This window comes from Lasioglossum baleicum, chromosome 3 (assembly GCF_051020765.1).
Source record: "Lasioglossum baleicum chromosome 3, iyLasBale1, whole genome shotgun sequence".
Classification (NCBI taxonomy): Eukaryota; Metazoa; Arthropoda; class Insecta; order Hymenoptera; family Halictidae; genus Lasioglossum; species Lasioglossum baleicum.
In genome coordinates this window covers 14504428-14523889 of record NC_134931.1, presented here as the reverse complement: position 1 = coordinate 14523889, position 19462 = coordinate 14504428, and the positions used below count along the sequence as shown (strand labels likewise).

Genomic DNA, 19462 nt, shown 5'->3' with positions numbered 1-19462 from the left:
CGCAGATCGACACGCGAGACAGTACGAGCTGCAACAGCTGCGGGAGCAACGGCATCAGCAGGAGCAGCAGCAGCAGCAGCAGCAGCAGCGACAGGAACAGCACCAGCAACAGCAACGTTCACCGAGGACTGATCGTGTAGCAACGCCGACTCCTCATTACAGCCGGGGCCATGTCTTGACTAGAATATTGCCGCGGCGTAAATGTTGCGCGTAAAGGATCGACCTAACCCAGACCTCGGCTGTTCCCGACGAGCCGCAATAACCGAAAGTAATTTAACTGTCGAAGAAAGGCTGGTCTGCGGCTCGCGCATAAATTATGTCAAGAGTTCCCTGCCTGTGCGGGATGGCCTGGCGAAGGAGCGGCGCGGCGGAGGCGTTACCAGTTCGTTCCTCACTTTAATTAAGTCTAATTAAAGCCGATTCGATTTCGCACTCGCGAGCTAGATGAGACGTTCTGATCAACGGGATTTGCGGAATCGAACAGCCCCCCCCTCCCCCACCAACCCTATGCGATATTTCTGCCGACCGATAGCGAACTTTGACTTTTAACCAGCGACGTGAGACCAGAGCACCCCGGGTACTTTCGATTGATCGATTTGTCGCGTTGCGACACTACAGTGACTCAAATTCTTCGTGTACCCTTTGAAGTTAGAATGACTCTTTCAAAAGTGGATCTAGTACAGGCCGGAACATCTGATGTGGCAACTCCGCGCACAGACAGTACATCGGTGCGATCAGCTGGTCCGATTAAGTTACTGCATATGCCAGGGGTGGCCAACCTTTTACATATCATGCGTCAATTTTGTTCGCATACGTTTTCTACCTTTTTACGTTCATTGTCGGGGGTTGGAAAATAGGAATAGGGGTAGGATCTGCCTCGCTTAGAGGAAGAAAAGGGATGACTCAATCACGCAACTAAATCAATTAATTTAAGCCAGTTCGAAAGACACACGTTTATTGGAGCATCGATCTGGAATAGTGATGAATAGACTGCGGATCTTTATGCAAAATAAAAAATGCCGAATAAAAATTTAATTCTTCTTTTGATTATTTTGTTAAGGCGAAGCTAATACACTGGTGGCCTTGCATCTTTTTGATATCTCCACTGTTTTAAATTGTACGTACCCATTTTTGTCATAAATGCATAAAATCCGCAGTCTAGTGATAAATGATCTCTTGGACGGCAGGGCGATCGCTGTCGTGAATCCTACAATTGTAAACTGTGGAGACATTGAGACGAACCGATGAGTAAGAAGGCTGCACGAGTTCAACTGAGAGCACTCAGGCGTTGAAATTATCAAAATGGATTCAGTTATGGTTGCTTATTCCTTCGAAGTAGACGCAAAGATGCAATGCGTCACTTGTATTCGTCCAATGCGCCACAGGTTGGCCACCCCTGGCGTATGCGAATGACTTCAAGTCGGACTGAGACAGCGTTGCCAAATTTACCATGTTTCGGCTTGTACTTGAGACTTAGTTATTGGAAAAGTTGCTTTTTATAACCTTTTCTGGTCTGAGCCGGTAATAAAGATTTCGAAATATATCACGCGGGATCTATTAAAATTATTAATATAGGCGTCATCTTAATTACCTGTTCTAATTGCTGCGTGTTTTGACACCGATCTGTCTTATTACAAGTTATATTCCTGGTTCACTTTGACAAATGAAACGTTCACTCAGAGTTTAATGAAGACAGCGAGGAGATCGATATTATTGTTTATTGACTTCCAATGGTCCGAGGTGGATGTCACTTCTCAGAGAAACACGAAACCATTCGCTCTTGTAAACTGCTGGTGGAATTGTAATTTTCCTGTATTTTAATTTCAATTTATGTGACTTCATCTGATGACTAGAGACTGCGGATTTTAGACAAATTAAGAGAATCTGAGAATGTTATCAAATAATAGTTACTTTTTATATTCAACCACATTTTCGTTGGAATTATATTTTAATACAATTTTTTGGGATTAATCGTCGAAGATCACTACTCGGGAAATGTTTTTCATAGCTTATGAAAGATATGCTAATTAGACTGTACATTCATAGGATTTAGAACTGCCACATATTAATTATCGAACAATCCATGCTTTTAGCAACTAAGTGGCGATCTTGGGCTAGTACAGACCTGCATTATTCTATTTTTGTTTCTCCACTTCATTTATGGTCGCGAATGTTCTTACAACATGTACAGAACTGGGTAAAATACTGTTTCGAATTTGAAATGATCGTATTTGAACTGGAAATGAACTTCTTTTTAATGAATGTAACAATCCATATGTTTTTCGAAGTTCTTACCTTTATTACGACGAAAAACTGTTACTACTTTGAACTAGAAAATTGAAATATTCGCATAAATTTTATCCAGCACTGAATCAATTCCTAATCAGAACAGAAACGTTCGAATGTGAAATGTACCAAGATACAGTCAGATATATATGAACGGAATAAAACGCGGGTCAGAATAGACCCAGCTACGGTTACCGAAGCGTGAAACTGCCATTCAGCACTGCCTTTCGAGGTTCGGATAGGAGATTCGAATAGGAATTAATCGGGCAACATTCTTTCTGTAATATACATATACATATATACATACATGTATTTGATACATAAATTTTATACATTTATTGTAATGTCGTACGATGGTAAACAATTGTTAGTTTTGTTCTTTTTTTTAACAATGATATGCGAGTGGCGTGGAGGGGGGTATTAATAAATAATAAACAAATGTTTACTTACGCTATGTCGGTCTTTTTTCATTTATCAATTACGCTCCTTAACGATTAACACTACCTAGATCCTTATTCTAAGAACCCTCATCTCGTCGGTACCGTCGATCACGAAGCTATATACTAGCGTAAACTTTCGGCAATTTTTCATAATTTTCACCTGTACGTCTATTGTTCCTGATTAAAACGATCTATTGTGCGATTATGCACAATTTGGTACATTCGTGGAGGGAACATCTCAAGAGAACTTCAAATTATACGATGCAAGGAGTACATGATTAGAAAAGGGCAACAATTAATTAAAAAGAAATTAAAGAATTAAATTAAAATTACAAAGAATTAAAAAGAATCACCATGTTGAATTTTATGTAAATTATTAAATAATGAGACGGTTCGATAATGACACAGCCACGATGTTTCTAGATTCTGCATCACTGGACCACCCGTTCGGATGTTAGCTTTCTTTGGGTATCAGCTTGAATGATTAATAGAATAATTGTCCATCATTAACTCTGAAGACGTGGACAGTATAAAACCTTCTATTGTCAGGCAGTGCGCTCCTTATACGCAACGTACTAGCAAATTAGCACGCCCGTGCAGCAACGTATAATTTTCTTAAACTGTGCTAGAGAGTAATGAAGAAGCTATCAAAACAGCACCGCTTGATGTTACCATGTTGAGAAACCGAAAAAAGTACTCTTTTATACGCTGAATTCGCAATCTGCCAGTTTTAAACTTTGCTAAAAAGTTACAACGTAAATTAGAAAAATTCACGAAACTAAAATTAAAGCATTTTAAGGGTGTTTGGCGTTATTAACAGGGAACGGCCATATGTCAATAACCGAGACCCAGGTTATCCACTTTCAACGTCGTCGCGAGCATTTTTTATGGCCTCGTTGAAAACCAGCAGGACCACTTTGATCATAATTCTTTGGATAATCTCGTAGTCTTTTTGCGATCGTAAGATGAAAATATGAAAAACTTTGAACGTGAACATTTTGATCTTGCACGTCGTCGTAGGAAGCTATAAATAAATAAATAAAAATTCGATTTTCCATAAAGACCCACAGTCTAATTTTTACCAAAATAAATTAAAAGTAACAGCGTTTGAGTTCCATTTAATAATTTAGAATTGAACTGTGAATTCCGATGTAACTCGACGATTTTCTAAGTTGATGGATCGTTGACACGTATGCATATATATATTTAATATAATTGTTCAGTTCTATTCGGTCTTGTTTTATGAATATTATGAACTGTCGTTATCCATCTCAGATTTAATTACAGTAAATGTTCGTTCTAAGAAAAACTCTCGGGTCCATGCTATTCAATATTCATTTTTCATAGATCGTACAGTAGTTCCCGTTTTCTTAGATCGAATATTTACTGTACTTTGTTATTAAAAGACGCTCTTGTTTCAATCTTTTATCTTCGATTCTGGCACACTATGTTCGTAGAAGTGTTTATTGATCGACATTGATTTTTCGTGAATAAACTCCGATTTGATAACAAATTTTTCGAGTAGTACAATTATTATTAATTATGACAACCTAGTAATGTCAATCTGAAACCGTTTAGATGTATTCATCACATAAAAACCCACAGTCTAATTTTTATATAAATAATAAATAACACACGAAACGCGCAAGATTCTTCTGGCAATCGCGAAAGCGTGAAAGCATAGTGATCGCGTAACACGGAGGGTACAATGCTATTGTGCATGCAAACGAGATTAAATCGAATACGCTGTAGTGTTTATATTTGTTTTACGCGATGGAGTCTTATGACTCGCTGTGTTCTGTCGCGGCGTTGATAGCCTATTGTCTTGCGTTCAGCTTATTACGGATTCAGTACCTTCGCAACAATGTTATTCGATAATGGTGGAATCTGCTGATGACAGAGGCATCGTCTAGAAACGTCGTCGTGGTGTCGGACAATACGCATTGTAACATAGAAATGCGAAAAGTGGAACATTCGTAATTCAGATAGACACGAATTGCGTGACATAGTAAACATTCCGAAAATACATTGTAAATTCTACAGGGAACGAAAGCACAATTCACAAACATTATTAAAAGCAGGTATTTCCAAATTGCAGAATTTGATCAAAAAGCTTTAGACAGGAAAACAAAACGTTTCAATTATGGAATTTTGCATGGAGAACAGTAAAAGCGGAATTGCATTCGAGAATTCTTTTCGTGTATAAAGTTACGTTTCATTGTTATTACCATTGTGATATTGTTGTTTTGCTCATCCGATTGGATTCAAGTGAGATTTTATCATGTACCTTGTCCCGCTCGCGGCTGCGAGCTTCATTTGGCACGTTTCCCCACTTCTTTGCTCCGCTAAAATGGGAGGTGAGGTTCCCCCACTATTTCACACGATTGACGGTCGTACCGCAGGAAGCGCATGGCATTGGTAGTGGCTAAAGTAGTGGGGGAACGCACCGATTGATAGTGGGGACCGTATGGCTCGCGACGAAGAAGTTGGACAGGCATGGCACTATATCTGTGGTTGTCAGGAAAAACGCCGCACATCGCATATTTTCATTTTCGAAATATTGCCGTTTAAAATTTTGGTTAAATTGCATTATTCTTTTGAGCCTTTCGAATTTATCTTCCTGCCTTTTTTCTGGTAGATACGTAAATCCAATACTATGAAGCTCAATTAACGCATAAACTCAAATGTCTTGAAATTGTGACATGCTCCGTTTTCCCTGACAACCACAGATATAGCTCTGTAAACATTATATTTCAAAATATTTACGACATCGTGTAATTTGTATCATATTCAGAAATACGTCTCGACCTACAAAATTACAAAACTGAAGGTGGATAAATAATTATCCATATAAAGGTTCACGAATAACGGATAAATGTGTTGAAACATTTTTTGCCTATTCTTTATTACATCGAGACAGGAGAATGTGAACGATACAATCAGACGCAATTAAACGAATAAACGCGATGAAACTTTTACACGCTATCTATCTTAATTAGTCATAGTTTATTCGAATAAAATCTCAATGGTCTCTGTATGAAAATAAATCTTCCACCAACCTGTTCCTTGATCATTTGTAATCTAATAATGATTAACACTGTTCACGAGGCTTCGTAATCATCGATACTGTTAATGACGGGCGCAAAAGAAACACTGCTGACCTGGTTTCCTTTCCGCATTATTCCCTTAAAAATTACAACTTCGAACACGACAACGCTTATTCGGTACAATTGAAGGTATCACAAACTTTTGGTGATCTCTAATTATATTTCCCACATATTGTCCCTATAGTTATTAAACGGTTAATCGATAATTAGCCTTTTAATCCGCACTCCGATAGAGACTCAATTCGTTCTCTCGTTCTCGCATTGGTTGATGGGTTGACCCCTTAAATCGGGTCATCTTTGGTTCTCTCGTATTATCAAGGGAAACGCCGTAATTTAAACATTCAAGGATATTATTTTAGTCGTGTCCATATAATCGGCGAATTTTGTGAAATGTGAATAATGTATGGAACAGAAAATTATACTATGAACATCGTTAATTTCATTAAAACATCTTAATTCATACATTCGTTTTCTGAAACGAGTTAAACTAACAGCGTTTAAATTCCACTTGATAATTTAGAGTGATACGTGAACTGAGTATTTGATTATCCCCGAAGAATTGAACTGTGAATTCTGATGTAATTCAACGATTTTCTAAGTTGATGGGCTCGTTGACACATATGTATATGCATTTAATATAATTGATCAGTTCTATACGTCCTTGTTTTATGAATATTATGAACTGTCGTTATCCATCTCAGATTTAATCACAGTAAATGTTCGTTCTAAGAAAAACTCTCGGGTCCATGCTGTTCAATATTCGTTTTTCTTAGATCGTACAGTTCCCGTTTTCTTAGATCGAATATTTACCGTACTTTGTTATTAAGAGACGCTCTTGTTTCACTCTTTTGTTTTCGATTCTGGCACACTATGTTTGGAGAAGTGTATATTGATCGACATTGATTTTTCGTGAACGAAGTCTGATTTGATGACAAATTTTTCGGGTAGTACATTTATTATTAATTACTGCAACCCATTAATGTCGATCTAAAATCGTTTTGATGTATTGATCTCGGGAGACTTTCACGCTATCACGTGAAGCGTATTCTCAATAAATCGATTATAACTGCTTCGACCAAAACGTACGAGTAATTCGACATTATTTTGTACTGATAAAATAATTAATAAAACGCCAGTTATTTTTTTTACTGGGATAATTTAACTAATAAGGTCGGTTTTGTTACACATTTTATAAAAATCTTTTTCACAGAACACGATCGTTGGGAGAATTAAATAAATAAATGATTGAAACAGGTGAAAACTTTTGAACTGTTACGAATTTGTTACGAGCATGTCTGCAATCAATTTATTAACAACCTGAAACGTATTTGACGAACGACACACGTTATACAATTTTTTCAATTAGGACATCAGTTTTTCATGAACTACACAGCTGATTAGGATTATTATTAAAATTCTAACCCTTGCAATAAATTATTTTAATTGAAAATTGCTAGAAGTCGATCCAATGAATGTAACATCCATCTTAAATTTTACGCTTAAAACAAACATTTAATACGAATTGTAATCTATATTAATGCTTGTTTATCGTAGTTACGTAATTATAAGTTATGAACTGCAGTTTCACATTATTATACGAATGTTCGCGTTGGTATCTGAAACTTTAATTGTAAATGTAACCGCGTTATTTCTTTTAACTTCGCTGACTCAGTTTTCCTCAATTATTAATAGCAACGATCTTTATTTCACACGTGTATGCTAGGAACATCTTCTGCAAAATGTGATTGTTAAGATAAAAACTGACTCTTTGTAAAGTTTTTCAGGTTAATGCCTGAAATATTGTCTAAGTATTGGTTAAGTGAAATAACTGAATTATGTTAACAAAAGGTAATTAAATTCAACAAATTCAACAAAGCTGTTCATACAGAATACCTACAGAAATACGTTAAAAAAAATGGTTAAACAAACCTGTGAATGGTCCGAAGCATTGTCAATTATACGGGATGAGTGACTTCACTGTGCCACCTAAATTTAGTTGTCAATGATATAATTAGTTTAATTATTTTTTTATTGTACGAAAAGTGTTCCAATAAATACGAAACGACTTCTATGTGAAACACGAATATTCGAATAAACTTGTTATGTTATGTTAATATTAATACCGACGTGCTCATAAATGATTCACTTCATATAAATCAGTGTGGTCACCAACGACCCCAATATTAATGCGACCTTTACAAATAAACAACGTTAACATGAAATAGAATAAATTTCCATAGCGCCAACACAGCAACCACAAAAACTTGGTAAAATCTAAGCAATTCACTTAATGAAACAAAAATTGAGACGTTAAGCCATTCAACTACAGTAAATCCTCTATAAACGCGAAAGCTTCGGGGAGATTCGTTTGCATTTTTCGTAGACGGACACTATTTTTTTGAGGTCCAAAGACCGAGCCGAATGTAGAGAACGGCTTGCGGCCGCAGCGACTGCGACTCTTCGCGTCTCTTTCTTTCCTATACGCTGCCCTTCCTTGCGCCCGAAACGTTCATCGTCAGTTAAACCACTAAATACAGTTGAAATTATATCGTGTTTGGTCTTATTTTAATTAGAAAAATGTCACAAATATATTGGTGAAAGTTTCATGAAAAAATAAGTAATAATAAAAAATTGTTTATATTGGTATTACATTGTGTGGGGACGCGCAAGTATTTGAACTGTGCCGGCGACTGCGACTCTCCGCGTCGCATTAATAGTGATTCACACCGATATACCGATATTCCGCGACTATCGAGGATTTACTGTACTATGTTTATATACAGTTCATTGCTTTTTTCTGTAACGAACGTGCTCTTACGTTTCACAGATCGGAAGATAATTTACTGTACTTGATCTACGGTTAGTGGTAAACCACTCATCCCGTGCAATTGCGAAAAAATGTTCCGACGCTCGAGGGTTAAAAAGCGACACAATAGTTGCTAATTGAGGCCGTTTTCGATACAAGCACAATGCGAAGCGCAATTTACAACATTCCCGCTGTTACCTTGAACGACTCTACACAATTTGTACCTTCCGAATGGCAAGAAGTGCCACTCGGAGAATCGTCGGATGTAAATTCCTGATAATTCCCAAAACAGCTTGAATTTAAGAGGGTCTGCGAATAAAAAGATGGACTGTGAGTAATTAAAGCAATTCGGCGCGTGAGGGGAGGGGAGGGGTGAGGCCTAATTGGTAAAGCTTGAAGGTTATACCAGGGGAAGTTAACTTAAAACGTAAATCGCAAGGGAATTAAAGAGCCCCGCGTCGCCGCTGTAATTGCAGCACGCTTGTCGGGCTCGGGAAAATAGGTATACATATAGCGAGTGTCGCGCGCACTTTGATGTTCTACGGCGAACTTTGTAATTTCCATAAATTCGTTCGTTTCGATCCGGATACCGGTTCCGCCCTTTACACGATCGCGGACAGGATTAAAACTATCGTTGTTCCGGTTGACAGGCGGAACGCGAGCAAAGCGGACCCGTCGAACCGTTCAATTTCGAAATTAATCGCGAGCAGTTTCGTTAACCCGTCGGACATCGCGGGCCGAAATTTCGGGGCGTATCGATCGATGGGAAACGGCCCCTGGACTCGATTGCGAATCCGGCACGTCCAACAAATTCGCGATCGTCGTTCCAGTAAAAATGACACCGACCGGTGCACAGCGGAGTATTCGCCCCGAAAAGAGTTGGTCCGAACTATTTTACCATTATTTCAAGACTTCCATGTAGTGCAGTGCGTCATTGGATTCGTCTTGAGGTCAGCTACAACAATATAAAAAATACATAGTGGCGTACACAGAAACCTTTACAGTTTCCAATGGCGCAAAAAAGAACATCGGGACTCGCTTGGAAGCGTAAAAATTTCTTTTCTGAAAATTCTATAATGGGCCATCTCCGAGCTTGAATAATTTTAAACAGTTAAACAATAAGGAAGTGAAAATTACTGGAAACTGTAATGTATACATGTCTAAAAGGTGTCCGTAAAGAAAAAATTAACAGAAGACCTTCGTTACGTATAACAACGCTACATGAGTACATAACTAAAAGAAATAAAAATGGTACAGTGTTGTTCGTATATTCCAATAGCCCAGACTATCAAAATTTTTCATCTTACGCAGGATTCGAAAAATCGTATTTTGGCCGACTTTTCGAGGCGAATACTCCACTGTGCGGCGCGACGACCGGGTAAAAAAATCGACGCGACGCACACCAGCAGCCGCGTTCCCGCAAACATGCAAATGGGGAACGTACTTCCGATAATCTAGTCGGTTCGATCTACAAATGACAACACGACGCTGCCGCCGTCGAATTTCCATAAAAATTCACGGCTATATTTTGCCCTAGTATTTACACATGATGGCGAAACACCCGAGACCCGCCTCGCCCGTCAATTTGTCCTTCGGCGGCAATTAAAAATGGTCCTGCGCGGCAAATGCGGGTAATACGAACCATCTCGATGAAACCGAACTCGGCTGGTAATCGTTAGATTGCGGATCTTTATGCAAAATAATTTTTGGAAACAAATTGCGAGAAACAGCAATTAAACGACAATTTCTTTTCTTCGTTAAACTGGTAACTATTGGGTTGTGTAAAAAATTTCCGCGTTTTTTGTATTATATTTTTTCCCGCAATTTTGTGTTTTGTTAGGTAAAGTATATTATATATGCATTCGCAAGTCTGTTTCTTGCTCTACAAACCTATCTGCTTCAATTTTTCGAAATAATTAATTTTAATCAATTTTCAGGTTTTTTCAGTGGAAATTCCAGGAGTCAGAAAAATTCATTTTCGACATCTCGCTCAAGTTGTGTGCCACCCAAGCTCCAAGTTTTTGAGTAAAGCCCATGGAGCGAAGATGATTAGCGATGGTGTAAGTGACCATCGCAAACCATCTTCACTCCATGGGCTTTACTCAAAAACTTGGAGCTTGAGTGCCACACAACTTATTACACAACAATTTATTACACAACCTAATAAAATCGGTGTTGACATTTTAATATAATTTCATTGAAAAAATCACGTACACCACAAAATAAAGAATATATTATTTAGATATCTGAACTATTTTGAATAATCTCTTTAAAACGGGTAAACATATTTACCCTCCACCGCATCGATCACCAGCGACCGACGCTACCACATTTTCTGCGATATTGAGTCAATTTGACCCAAAACCAAGTTGTTCACCCTCCATAAAACGAAAATGATACTGAAAATGGTTCAACTGACACGATTAAATAAATCGAATCCCATTAGTCGCGTCTGGAACCAACCAAAGAACAACTGAATGTATGTATGTACGTATGTGATTTTTTACTGGCTAACATCAATTCAGATGTATCATATGTATGTATACAGTGGGTGTAAAAAGTATTCGTACGCCCTTTAAAACAGAATAACATTTTTAAAATAAAAAATTTCAAAAATAAAAAAGGCATTTTTTAAAACATTTTTTTATTTGGGCCCTTAATGGAAATTTAAAATATTTGTTTTGTAGATCTATGTTAGTTATATACATACTGAAAATTTCATCGAAATCGGTTGACGCAGAAAAAAACGACACGCATCGAAAGATTTATGATTCTGTGGATTTTAAGCAGAAACTGATCAAAAGTCGTGTAAAACTACGATTTTCACCATTTTTACCCGCTTGTAGTTCGTGTGTACGTTAAAATCGATTTCGATGAAATTTTCAGCATGTGTGTAACTACTATAGATTTACAAAAGATATCTTTTAAATTTTCTTTAAGGGCCGAATAAAAAAGTTTTAAAAAATGCCTTTTTTATTTTTGCAGTAACCGTGTAAATTATTATTTTTGGAAAATCTTGTCTCTGCAATTATTCCGTAAACAAAAAATTATATGAAATTATAAAAAAGTTATTCTATCTTAAAGGGCGTACGAATTCTTTTTACACCCACTGTATCTATTAGTATCAACACAATTATTTTCGTAATTTATTCCAAGCAAGGCTAATATTAAATTATTTTATAAAAATCAAATATTCGAAAGCATACAGACGAATGGAGCAATAAACACAGCTTACATTACGGTTGATATTAAATAACCGTCCAATGTTGAAGTAATTAAATGAACAGACTGGGTAAAATCTGAATTAAAATCGCTGTAAAATTGTATTGATTAAAAATGGCAGACCAACTCGACTCTTTCTCTCTGGTAACAGATAGCTTCGTTCCGTAAGCTGTGTAATACTGATATGTAAGGCAGCCATTTTGAACAGTTCCGAAGGTAAGTGGATACTAATATCTAGCGCATAAAGCCTGCTGGAACAATTGGGAAATCAGGTCAAATAGAAAATAAGCTATAATTTATTTCCGTTTAATCGTTTTCAACGAGGGTATCGATTACTGAAGGCGGGTCCTGCGTATCGAGGAACACTCTGTAGATCGTCCTACATGTACATATATGTACGTTCGAATTGCCATTGACGGTTTTCCCTTTTCCTTCATTTTACTTGGGAACGCGAGCGCGACGACCACGTACGATCGTTGAAACATGTGATTTTATAGAATGTTTGCACACTTTCGCGGAAATTCCTAGTTCCCTGCGAGCATGTCGATCGTGCTCACGGTAACGCTCAAGTCTCCCCGTCGAATCCGAGATAAATTCGCATTACACCGTGTAGGGTACAGCGTGTGCGGCCCGTTATATCCTGAGGAAAGGCGAGACGAAAACACCTGGATCACGGGGCAGTGAAAAATCAGACGTGGAAAAGTTCACCAATACCTCCCGAATCGTAGCCGCCCAGTACATTATGTGCGCATGTACTCTGGATAATAAATAGTCTGTTTCATCGAGGGTAATCGAACGCGAATATTGACATTCCTCGCCTTAATAGATAATGTTTCACGGATGTGAAAAGATGTTTTGCCGATAGAAATAATTGTTGAAAAATTGTTTTTCACGAAACGAAACATTTCTTTCCCCTATGCTCCTAACACTAAACCTACCACCGCCGCGCCGGTCAAACGACCGGTTTTTGATTTTTTATTTTACAATTACAGTAGGACCTCAATTAAACGGCTTGATCGGGAGACAAACAGCCCGGATAAATTAAAACATAAATAAAATAACTACATAATTAAAATGTACATTATTTTGCCAAATAAATTTTTTATTTTTGAAAATTTATTTCCCTTCATAATATAGTCATATTTAAACGCATATTTGTTTAGAATCGGGATCCGGTTAATCGGGGTAATACTGTATTGAAATGATAAAGGTGTTCTCTTGGAAATTGATTGAATACATTTTTTTATTCCAGTATATATTATAATAAAAATCGCACAAAATATAAATAGAAACATCGGTAACTTTTGATGGTTGGTAGGTTTAGTGGTAAGTATGCATATTAACCCCTTGCCGTAACATTTTCTTTATAATTGCAGTGATTAAAACTTCTTTCCCCCCAAAAATGTCGCAAGAAGAGAAATGAAAAATATATTTTGTATGGCTACGTTTATCCTAATTTCATTTCATCTGTTACGTCGTTTGGAAAGTAATTTCATTTTTCGTGTAGACATGCGTTGCTTCCATTTGAAAAATTGTCTGCACCATTTGCAAGAGACTGGAGCCAGATAGACGTTTAATTCTTACTTTAATCATTTTAACAAGCTGGGACAATTAGATCGGCATTATTAGATCATTGTAACTTTTTCTGTTTTAAATGGCACCTACTCGTTTTTCCCATAAATGCATAAAATCCGCAGTCTAGTTATTATTTGCAAATATGCAAAATCAGAGTACGCATTTCCATCGCCTATTGCTTTTTTATTACAGCAAGGATAAAAATGCAGTGCACGAAAGAAAAAGTTGCGTGCTGTTTACAGAGAGGATGTACCATCGGATTACCTTTTTTCCGCTCTTTTCAACATTCTTTATGCGCTGCAAATTTCATTTCAAATAAAATCGTAAAAAGTCATATAACTCGATTCTTTACTAATAAAACGCAGAAATTCTACGAGCATGGAATCTGTAAGTTGCCTGAAAAATCGCAAAAAAGATCATACAACCAAATGTTATAAAACTTATTATAAATAGTAAAAAAATTGGCTTTGACTTTTCCTTGAGAAAACGAAATGAGTCTCCGAACGACAAAATAAAAAGAAAGACACAGCATTCATATTTGTTACACTGAAAATCTTCATCGCGAGCCTGACTGGTTAAAATACGGCAAGGGGTTAATTTAAGGCTGTGCAATGGTACATAATATAATGAACAGTTTTATCATTGAGTGGTTAAAGACGACGGTTTCTTCTCAGCATTTGTGCTGAGCATTTGTGAAAGCATTTGTATCAATGATCATGCGCCCACATGTACCTTGTACCTTGGAAAAATATCCGTGTTCCGTCCGCCTTGAACTTTACGGATACTGCGAAATCCATTGCGCACATATTGAAGTGTGGCCGTACGTTTCCATTTATATTGCCTTATCATTATTCTTCCGTCTCGCTAGCATAGTCCCCGATCTCCCCATTTACCTGGATTTCCTTTTCTTCGGCGATTCTTTCATCTCTCATTCGCCTACTCACGCTCAGCTGATCGCGCTCCCTGCGATTCACTCCTGACGGAGCACCACGGTGAAAACGCACTTGCTCGACCAACCGGCTTCGTCGCTGGCTTCGTACTCTATCCTGTGCCCACCGATGTCGAAACGTCGTCCAGGACTCTGAAACATTGAAGGGAAACGTGCTCGTCGAATGAAACAGTTCGATTTTACAAAGGAGCCGCCGATTCCGCGCAAATAAATCGGTAAAAGGAGGAAATGTCTGACGGTGGACGTTTGCCACTGTAACTTTGGCTAAAAACCTTTTTCCTTTCTGTATCTTTTCACGAAACGATATTGAACGTGTCACGATATTGTGAAACCTCGATTATCCAAATCAATCAGATAATAGAACAGTTAGCTTGTGACAATATTAATTTAAATCTCTCTTTACTGTTTTGTACAACCTTATTAGGATCGGTAAGGATCTGTTAACACTAACCGTATCGGCTACAAAATGTGTCGGATATACATCGTTCTAAACACATTACAAGACTGAACTTTTTTAGATTCTTCACAATTTTTATAACAATACGCGATTAACACTAAACCTACTGAGCCTTAAATGTAACTGGTACATTTTCCCTTACAAAAATAACGAGCTTGATTTTATGTAGACATTGTGCTGTTTCTATTGTAATACGTGCTCTACTAAAGATATCTACAAAATTAATATATATTTTGTAGAAAATTTAATACTATTTAAAAACAACATTAAATTAATATACAACCATTTCTTATGGAATCATTTTTATAATTTCAATAATTGTAACATAATAAATCTGGAATCGGTCATTTTGACCGGTGGTGTGGTAGGTTTAGTGTTAAATAAAGAAACGTATTGAATAATTTCTCATGGAAGCATCTTCATAATTTCAATAATTAAAAAATAAAAATGTGAAACCGGTCCGTGGTACGGTTGGTATTAAAAAGTTTGATCTTGACCGACTTTCTCAAGGTCAAATATTTTTATGATTGTATCGAGTTGTAGTCATCGAGAGAAACAAACTTCTTGCAGGAACGAGCTAATAAAAACGTGGTAATATTGGCTAGAAGCTGTATAAATACCGCGCACGTAGTGGACATGCAGGTATAGATTACTTTATAAATGGTGCACCATGTATTTAAAAATACGTGACATTTTAGGGAGCAACCATTACACCATTACAGTATTCTCTTCCATAATCACGCTTTGCCAATCTCATTATAATCATACCATCATGCTCGCCAAAACATCGGACTAGCCGACACTGATTGGGCTTTGCTTCAGAATTATCGACACTGAAGAAGATCAGAGTAATCGAGTACACTATCGGTGTTTTGTAAACCGGCAATTTGGAAAATTCTCTATTAATATTATTGAACATTGAATAGTATTGTAAATGCGATGAAGAAATTGTTTGCGCGTTCATAGCACTCCACAGAACGATACGTTTTCTTGTTTCCGGTTTCAGTTAGAGTTCTGTGCCGTTGGAAAGTCAGCGGAATGCAACGAGAGATTTAATATTCACCAGGCAAATAAAAGGTGTCTAGTATTTATGAGACGACTCTGTATTCTACGTACGATGTGGCACACAACGTAACGTGGCTCACCGTCGCAAAGTAGTTGGCAAACAAAATTATTACACGTTGTTTGCATAGAAACATAGATCGTTTTCTGTGTAAACTTTGTGTGCTTTCCGCAGTTTGCACAAGCGATTCAAACTAAACCGCGGATCGAATTAACTGCGAAAATACGGTACTCTGATTTTCGGACAAGCTGTAACAGTTTTGAAACGCTCTTCTGTCTGAGATATAGTCATCGATCGCTATCAATAGGGGCTACGGAAACTATTCTTTTCTGGCTTACAATATTCACATGCTTAAAATTGCGAAATATGTTTCTGCAATTTATAAGAAGAAATTATTTTTCAGCTAGCTGAATAAATAAAGTATTCGAATACAATCACGTAAATTCATTATCCATAAAAATCATTTTATGCAAGCATAAAGTAGGCTGAAAGTTATAATGAAAAGGGTGGTGTATACAGGGTGTCTCAGCTGAAGGAGGCCACCTAAATATCTCCTTTATTTTTTGACACGTTTTTTCAAGGTCATCGTTATTTTTTTATCGGGATAACTTATATTTTTTTATTGTATACAGCGGCTGAAAAAATACATTTGAATATGCTTAAGTCATTAACAAGATGGAATAAAAAAAAAAAGTTTTCCCGAAAAAAGATAACGATGACCTTGAAAAAACTATGAAAAAATAACCGGATCAAAAGAAATTGTTCTTCTATGATATTCCTCTTTCGGTACCATTTAAATTATGCCATAAATATTTTTTTTTGGTGGCATTAAAAATAAAGGAGATATTTAGGTGGCCTCCTTCAGCTGAGACACCCTGTATTTTGCTTTTTCTTTCAATATTTGCAGCAAGTTATGAGTTAGATGAACGCAGTTCACACGTACAACGCGTGCAACGCATTAGCTTCTTTATGCATGGCTTAATTGAACCTGTTCCCAATTTTGCCGGTTATTGCAGACAGTGAAATATTCAAAAATTTTCGGATATTCGTTAATGTTTCATAAATGTGTCCGCGATGCTTGCATTACCCAAAATGTGTAGAAAATTAACAACCACTGTGTGTAGTTTTCATACTGATTGGAATTAATGCGTCCATTAACGGCAGTAACGTTCTGCGCGACTCGAAACTTAACCAAACAAATGTAAAGTATCAGTAATCAATAGCTATTACCGTATTCATATGTAATGAAACATGTGTATTTATCTGCGAATAATATTGGAAGCTTCTATTGCTTGATAATTTATTAATATTCCATTGCTCTATTATTAAGACCCTGTCACAGATTTTATTACTAGTTTGAAAAACAGCCATGAGAAATTAAACAAATTCAAATACTTACGCGTGCTGCTCAACTAATAGTAACTACTACTGTTTCACTAATTAGTAGACAGCGAATATTTATGCAAAACAAAAATTTTCTACCAGCATTGTAACAAAGTGGAAACAATATAACAGTAGTTTGAAATTATTCTGATGTTTGTACTGCTTTAAATGACACCTACTCATTATTTCCATAAATGCATAAAATCCGCTGTGTACTAATCAGGTTCGTTATGAAACATGAGTTCTAACTGTACCATTTTGAAAAATTGTAGAAACTTTCGTGCGAGTAATTACGATTTGTACCTACCCTGTTACGTTGATATAAAGCATGCAAAGCTATTTTCGCGAAAGCAAAATGCAGCGTTACGCATTCGATAATTGCAGCGATGAATCAAACTTCATTAAGGAGAAGGAAGTACTTTATGATTAATACTGACCTCGTTGCTTCTAATGTGGGTCACTTTCACGTTATCCGTGAATATCGGCTCAGTCCACGTTATTGCTGACCCATTTTTCCCTGTAACCTCTATGTCTTTCGGGCAGTCTTTAACTTTTGGAGCTTCACCACCTAGAATCAGATGCACGTATTCCACGATAAAATACAGCACGGCAGCGTGTTCAATATTTAATCGTTTGCGAACAATGAATACAATTCTGCGTGTAAAAATAAGTCGGAAAAAGGGGATCACATTTTTTCGTTTGACGCCTCGTTTCCGAGAACATCGAATTCAAAACCCGCATAACTTTGGAACTAGTGAATTCCTAACATTAAAACTTGGATTTTTCGCATGTTCTCGTTAAAATCCACAGGATTATATAACAAAAAAAAGTAAAAACCTTTTGGTTTCCTGAGGTGAAGTTTCTATACAGCTATTACTGCTTGTAATCAGTGTAACAAATTTTCGTTTTCTATGAAGACGCGCAGTCTATCAACGATTGAACACGTACGCAGATATTAATATTGTGCACCGACCAACCTGGCCGAATACTGTGGTACTATTATTAGTTACCATCATTATTCGGAGCATAGTTTCCCGTAGCTGATGAAACGCTTTGCTAATCGTAAGTCGAATCGACAGGTCCGGTCGCTTTGAAAGACAATTAAGCGGATGCTTGTTCCCTAATATTGTAAATCATTTTCAGCGGAAGGTATTCCCGGTATTACTTTGTGCTTTGGCGCAGTCCGGTTTGACGTAAATTATGTGTAAAATATAATTTGTCCCGGTATTTCGCGTTGTGTTTGTCACATTGTGTTGCGGAATTTATTGTAGTTACGTGTCGGATACAAGACGACAATTTCATTTCGCCGGCTTTATAACGAACAGGTAATTTACCTGTGCGTTTCTGGCACACATGTTTTACAGTAATCCACTACTGTGTACCTCGGTCGAACCGCATGAACTTTCCGCGAAAGATGGCGCGCGAAACGAGTTGCTTGCTTCTCTTTACAGCAAAATGTTCTTCATTTCGGAGAATGCTCGATACCCGCTCGAATTTGTAATGATTCCGCACGGCCCATCCCCGCCGAAACTAATTTACTGAAACTAATTAAACGCAACCGGATGAAGTTTCCGCTACGGTCGAGAAGTTATCCCGGGGTGGTGAGCTTCCCGACAAAGTAGCCCGATTTCCTGACGAACTGATACATTGGCTGTTTATCGTAGATAGAACGCGGCAGAACACCTTTCTTCCACTGTCATGCACTTCATCGAATTATTGATCAGCTGTGAATAGTGAATAGACATTCCATGATCGCAAGTGAAAAGGACTCGAAAGAGCAGGACTTTAATTTGTTTATACTAAAGCACGCGGACCCCTTCAACCATTTGCACTCGGAGCTATTTTAACTTGAAAATTAAACATTTCTTCCGACCTAGAATAATTCCATTGTATATGTTTTTTTTTTCATTTTGTGGATATGAAATTGATATAATACCTGTGTAAATGCACTCCAGACTAATGAAAACGTATGTACATAAAAAATTGCCGACTGGAAAATTTCCAAAGTTCCCTTAGGAATACTATCCGAGACATATTTCACATATGAAAATGGAAACTATTAAATTCATTATTTTTTTATAGAGAATTTTTATATATTCAATGAAATTTGTTATACAACAATGTTCTCATGTGACACCTGCCGTCATGAAAACCAATAAAATTTCGCAAATACT

At 37.1% G+C, this 19462-nt stretch overlaps 2 protein-coding genes across 11 annotated transcripts in view; one reads left to right on the top strand and one right to left on the bottom strand.

Moving 5' to 3' along the window:
• Positions 1–2740, top strand: part of LOC143207389 (uncharacterized) — a 233409-nt gene extending 230669 nt beyond the window's left edge. For all 8 annotated transcript variants that reach the window (XM_076420815.1, XM_076420812.1, XM_076420811.1 and 5 more), the window contains one exon: positions 6–2740. In XM_076420815.1, the coding sequence (XP_076276930.1) occupies positions 6–214 (209 nt within the window). In that variant the 3' untranslated portion in view covers positions 215–2740. The remainder of the gene's footprint in view (positions 1–5) is intronic.
• LOC143207390 (uncharacterized) overlaps positions 2559–19462 on the bottom strand; it is an 84021-nt gene continuing 67117 nt past the window's right edge. For all 3 annotated transcript variants that reach the window (XM_076420818.1, XM_076420820.1, XM_076420819.1), the window contains 2 exons: positions 17726–17856; positions 2559–14517 (listed from right to left, as the gene is read on the bottom strand). In XM_076420818.1, coding sequence (XP_076276933.1) covers positions 14407–14517; positions 17726–17856 — 242 coding nt within the window. In that variant the 3' untranslated portion in view covers positions 2559–14406. The remainder of the gene's footprint in view (positions 14518–17725; positions 17857–19462) is intronic.